This window comes from Mus caroli, chromosome 8, assembly GCF_900094665.2.
Source record: "Mus caroli chromosome 8, CAROLI_EIJ_v1.1, whole genome shotgun sequence".
Lineage (NCBI taxonomy): Eukaryota > Metazoa > Chordata > Mammalia > Rodentia > Muridae > Mus > Mus caroli.
The window spans coordinates 117,015,913-117,021,912 of record NC_034577.1 but is presented as its reverse complement, the minus strand read 5'-3'; the positions used below and the strand labels follow the sequence as shown (position 1 = coordinate 117,021,912).

At 48.2% G+C, this 6,000-nt stretch overlaps 1 protein-coding gene across 1 annotated transcript in view; it reads left to right on the top strand.

Moving 5' to 3' along the window:
* Positions 1 to 6,000, top strand: part of Pcnx2 (pecanex 2) — a 145,949-nt gene that overhangs the window by 18,330 nt on the left and 121,619 nt on the right. The window contains exons 6-8 of the mRNA XM_021170316.1: positions 1,064 to 1,211; positions 2,046 to 2,191; positions 4,404 to 4,497. Of these exons, the coding sequence (XP_021025975.1) occupies positions 1,064 to 1,211; positions 2,046 to 2,191; positions 4,404 to 4,497 (388 nt within the window). The remainder of the gene's footprint in view (positions 1 to 1,063; positions 1,212 to 2,045; positions 2,192 to 4,403; positions 4,498 to 6,000) is intronic.

Genomic DNA, 6,000 nt, shown 5'->3' with positions numbered 1-6,000 from the left:
TTGCTGGGAATTGAACTCAGGACCTCTGGAAGAGCAGTCAGTGCTCTTAACCGCTGAGCCATCTCTCCAGCCCTGATAGCGACACTTTTGACCTTTGTGTCCACACACAAGCCAGGGAAGCTCTTCATTTTGCATAGCGGCATAAGCCAAGACCCTAATCTGTCTAAAGAAGATTTTTATATAAGCCCTTCCCTCCCATCTGTACCTGCTGATTCCTGAACATTCTTTCATCCTGAGGTAGTCCCAGCAAAGGGTGAGTGCAGGTCGTGCTGTGTTGTCCGTGACACTAAGCCAGTGGCTCTAAGTCAGTGATCAGCAAATGTCTGCCTTCCCAGGGTGGGCATTCTGCCTCTAGCTAGGAGATGGACACAGCGAGAGTGAGTGAACTCAACATCACTGGCGAGATTTTAATGAGGTCCGTGGATCAGGAACATGGTCTGCAGTCTTCTCTTCAGTCTGAGCATGTGTGCATTAGGAGCTTTTCATGTGTGTGTGCAAATTCCAGCAATAGCTATGGTAGTGGACATCACTGAGTCTCCGAGTCAGGTCCACAGAGCCTCTCAATCCCTTGGCAGAGTAGGTGCCTGAGCAACTTGTCTCAAACATATATACGTGTCTGTGTTTCAAATCTATTTATAGACCTTCATACTTAGTAAAAGAAATATTTGTCTAGAAACCTGCCTTTCCTCCCTTCCTCTCTTCCTCCCCTCCCCCTTTTCTCTCTTTGTCGTTTGACACAGAATCTCACTATATAGGCCAGGCTAGACACAAACTCGTGGGGCTCCCCCTGCCTCTGCCTCCTGTATGCACTACCCCCACCCAGATCATTCGGAGTTTGGTTATTTGCTTTATTTGGAGGCAGAGTCTCACTCTGTAGACCCTGCAGGGCTGGAACTCACAGCTGTCCTCCTGTCTCAGCCTGCCAAGTGCTGGGATAATTGGCCTAGCCACCAGGCCTGAGTCTTCATTCTTTTTATTTCAGGGCCGTTAGTTTATTCCCCGAGCACTCGGATGGATTGACTGGATTGTCCTCAGTATTAACATGGAAGGTCTTATCTTCCAGGTCATGCCTCCCCAGGGACCAAGGAGGAAGCTGTGGAGAATGAAAAACCCAACGGACGTGATCCCAAGCCAGGAAAACCAGACTTGCCAAGCCAAGACCCTGCAAATGGTAGCCCGGTGTTCACACAGCCTTCCAAGTCCGCAGCACTGTAAGGAGGATTTGGTCACTTAGCGCTGAGCATAGTGAGACAGACCATAGTTCTTCCTATGGTGTTTCTTGTCATGCTTTGGAGGATGGTAGAGAAGTCCTGCTGGTGTGTGTGTGTGTCTGTGTGTGTGTGTGTGTGTGTGTGTGTGTGTGTGTGTGTGTGTGTAGGCCAGATGTTGAACATCTCCTCAGCAGTTCTCCATCTCTCACTGGACTTGGAGCTGACTGGTTTAGCTACACAGGCTGACCACAGTGCAGGGATCCATCCCCCTGTCTCCTTTCCAGCCCTGGAATGTCCCCCAGTGCTTGGCTTTGATTCACATGGGTCGTAGGAATCTGGACACAGGTTTTCACACTTCCATGGTGAACAGTTTACCAGCGAGCCACCTCCCCAGCCCCTCACCATCTGTCTTAGTTTGGGTCACTACTGTTATGATTTAACACCATGACCAAGCAAAAATCAACTTGGGGAGGAAAGGGTTCATTTCATTCCCTGTTCCATATAATAGTTCATTGTCACAGGGAGTCAGGGCAGAAACTCAAGCTGGTCAGGATCTTAGAGGCTAGAGCTGATGCAGAAGTCACAGTAGGGTCCTGCTTACTGACTTGCGCCTCATGGCTTGCTTGCTAAGCCTGCTTTCTTAGAGAACCCAGGATGATGAGCCCTTCCTCATCAATCACTAATTTAGAACATGCCCCCACAGGCTCACCTACAGCCAGATCTCTCAGAGACGTTTCCTCAGTTGAGGTTTCCTCCTCTCTGACGACTCTAGCTTGTGTCAAGTTGACATAAAACGACCCAGTACCCATCCTTAAAGTATTCATGTGTGTTAAGTTTCCAGGGTAGCCGGCAAAGGCATATCATCTACCGAGTGACTTCCCAACAAGACAGCTCGGTACTGCAGGTCATCAGTGGGCCGGAAACGTCTGTGCAGGAGGAAATGTCCCTGGACGCTATGCATGTTTTCATCGATGAACACGGTAAGTCCTTATTCTAGAGAGCAAGAGGCAGGACAGCCATGGCTATCCCGGGGCTCTGCTTGGTCCTTGGTCAAGTGTTAGATATTGTACCAGGCAGACAGTCCTGGGATTGCTTTGTTGCATGCCTGAGAGGTTTCTCTCCTTCCCGCCTGGCATGTGCTATGCTCACTGTGCAGACAGCATGTTACTCACCTTGTATGTCTTATCTCCAAGGAGAATTGTTTGGGCAAACTTGAGATTTAACCAGGTGCATAAGACTTTTGCTCTTTCAAAACTTTATTCTTCATTTATTTTGCTGCCGTAAGGTTTTATGTAGCTTAGGCAAGCTTCCAATTGATCCTATAGCTCAGAATGACCTTGAACTTCTGATGTCCCAGCCTTCCTGAATGCTGGGATGATATGTGTTATGTGGTCCTGGGCTCGGAAACCAGGGCTCTGTGTGTTAGGCAAGCTCTCTACCCAGTGAACCAATCTCTGGGCTCCATGTTTTGCTTTCTAAACACCCATTCCTTTACTTCCATCTCCATTGTTACAGTAGCTATTTCTTGTCTTGTAATAATCTACTAATAGTTTCCCTCCCAAGGGGAGACTTCAACAGGGCACAGGCCCAGGGCCCAGTAAATATGTATTAGATATTTGTTAGACATCTGATCCTCGTAGCTTTTCCTGGTACCTTCGTATAATAATGATTTAGAGTAGTTACATGTGGAATCACCAACCAAATGATAAGAGTCATAGTCCCAAAGGCAAGGCACACGGGCTCCGGTTGTTCTGGGATGGGTCTTGGCTAACCTCCTTTTGAATATTTTAAGTTATTTTTCAGTCAGTATTCAAAGTAGCAGTTTCCTTATGGGGATTTGACGGTGGTTTAGTTCTGGTCAGCTCTCCCCCATCTCCCCTCCCCCATCCTCTGTGAACCCTTCCATCCTACAGTATTTTCCTTCCACTCTGAAATCCCTGGTGCTCTGTTACCCTCCTCACCTCCCTCAATGCTTCGTTTTCATCCTTTCCTGAGTCCTTTCCAGTTTCTGAGTCTTTATATACACTCACACCACATAAACACAGATATATACAAATTGGAAAGAAGACACTAGGACCCTAGCACAGGCTGTGAGAAAGCCTGTTTGTCTGTGTGGCCCCGGTCCATTGTCAAGTTACTGAGTACGCAGGAGGATTCTGACTTCTGTGACCTTTTCTAGCTCATTATCTCGTGTGTCTGCAGACCTGAGAACAGCCTTCCTGTCAGCAGAAGGTCAGAGGCTGGGGATATAGTTCAGTGGCAGAGCGTGTGCCTACCACATGTAAAACACACACACACACACACACACACACACACACACACACACACACTCCAGAAAACACAAAATGGATTCTGGAGGTTGAGACCAGGCTTTGGCTTTGGTTTGCTGAGGGATACTTAGTGGGCATCTCCATCAGGGAGTTAATTGTGTTTCCTAGGCCCCAGGAGCTGATTTTCATACCTCAGTATCTCAGACCCTCCAGCAGAGCTAATGTAGCCTTGCACATAAATCCCACCCTTCCTTTTCCTCCTTACCAGCCTGACACCCAGTCAAGACCTCACTCGCTCACCTCCTCTGAGGCAGCCTGGACTCTGGCCTCCAGCTAAACCACATTCCTAGTGAGCCTCTTTTTGTTAGGTTAGATTCCCAGAACCTCTTAACGAAACCTATAATCCCAGAATTTAAGTTAGCGGGAGGGTTGGGAGTTCAAGACCAGCCTGAGCTACCTGAGAAAATACTAGTTTTAATAGCCCATGCCTGAAATCCCAGCAGAAGGCTGAGGCAGGAGGATTAATAGTTGCAGGACAGCTTGGACACCACAGGGGGGGGGGGGAAACAAAAACAAAAACAAAAAACTAAAGAAAAACAGGGGGAAAAAACATGGATTGAGGAATTAACAGAACAATACAGATAATTAGGTTTGTAGGTCAGCCGCGGTGAAGTGACTCATGGTCACCGTGGGGATCACCAGGTAAACAAGCAGATTATTTTGTCTTAGTGACTTGCTTTAAACATCATTCTCCTTTGCTAAATAAAGTTCTGCTTCAAGTGTCAGACAGAACAAAACAAACCCAGTCACTCTACAAACAGCCTGACCCTGACGGGGCTGCCTTCAACTTGAAGACAGTAGAAACGAGCCTGTGCTTCACAGGTGGGGTGATATTCTCTGCTCAACTCTCGTGATTTCGCAGGGGAAGTCAGATCCTGTTACCTAAAGTCTGGAGATCAGAAAGAAGGCTCCTCTCAGCATCCGCCCTTGAACCCCGACTGTGTGTCTCATGCCAGGTGAGTGGGCTTCGCCTCCAGGTCCGGGATCCTGGAGAGTCCTGGGATCCACAGACTCCCCCTGAGGAGAGTGCGGAGCTTGGGGTAGAGAAAAGGCATTTATTTCTAGCGGTCAGGATAGAGTTTTGTGTGAAATGAAAATATGACATTATAGAAAACCCAGCAGAATCATTTTTGTGGTCGTGGCCTTGGCAGAAGATGGACAGGATGTATAGATGACAGGGAGGGGACCTGTGTGAGGGAACCTGAGCCCAGCGGCTTGAGAACTCGGCTTTCCAGAGGTAGGTGTAGTGTCTGCCCCCAGGGCACACTGGAAATGTGGGTGCTTCTGTTTTGCAGGCTGCGCTACAGGTAGCTGAACTAGGTGTCTTTTCTGTTTCGTTGAAAATGTGTTGAACAGCAACTAGTTCCTAGCTGTGTGAGTTCCACTGGTAATGAACCAGCCTGAAGAGCTGAACAACCACCCCAAAGTGCACAAGGCTAGCTTAGCTGTTCAGCTCAGCTCACCAGCTGCGAAGTAGGTCTGAGGTTCCCCAGACTTAGAGACTCTGTATGGCCGGCATCTGAATGAGTGAGCTTGCTGTAAATGTGGAGGTAAATTTGTTATGTGGAGTGTATTAGAACTGCACGCGTGTTTGAAGAATTACAGGGACTATTGTGGCGTAATTGGCATGTCGTGGGCTTCCCACATGGAGACTATAAATGGTGTTTTAAGAACCTGGGGGTGTGACTCCACCGCTAAGACTGAGTTGAAGCCCTCCATTTATCTTCAGTGCTGCATAAACAGAGCATGCTATGATCCTGTAATCCTATAATCCTAGCCCTTGGGAGGTAGTAGAGGCGAGAGGATCTGAAGTCCAAGGCTACCCTTAGCTGCGGAGAAATGCTGAAGACAGCCTGAGCTACAAGAGACCTGGTCTCAAACAAAACAAGATCTAACTCCTGTGGTCTCGGCTTCTGGAGTCCTGAGGTTTTTTTTTTTTCCACAGGTGTGTTGGGGATTTTCAGGGAGCCTAGAAGGAAGGACACTATTTTCCTTGTCACGTAGCCACCTCTGGAATGTTCTCTGGTTGATGTTATGACCCTATCACCAATTCTCACCTGGTCAAAAATGTCAGTGCCTGGAGGTCTTTCCTCCCCACCGCCCCATCCTTCCCAATCTACTCAAACCCAGTCTGTCCTGCAGAGACAGTCTGTGTTTACCTCCTCCCATCTCATGTGCATGTGCACCAATCAGAGTGGGCTTCCCCAGCCAGAGACAAACAAGCAGACACTCAATAGGAAAGGAGTGCATCTACCACTCAACTCTCGAGTTAGCGCATGCCATGACTGCAGTTTATGAGTGTCATCTAGGACAGCGGCTTTCTCAGACGATGCCTTCAATGGCAGGAGGACACAGGGCTGGAACTGCCACATCCTCCTCCCAGAGGCAGGGTGGTATATTCTTCTGCTAAATTCAGAACAAACGGAAGCCTCTTATTTTATCCCATAGTAAAGTCATGA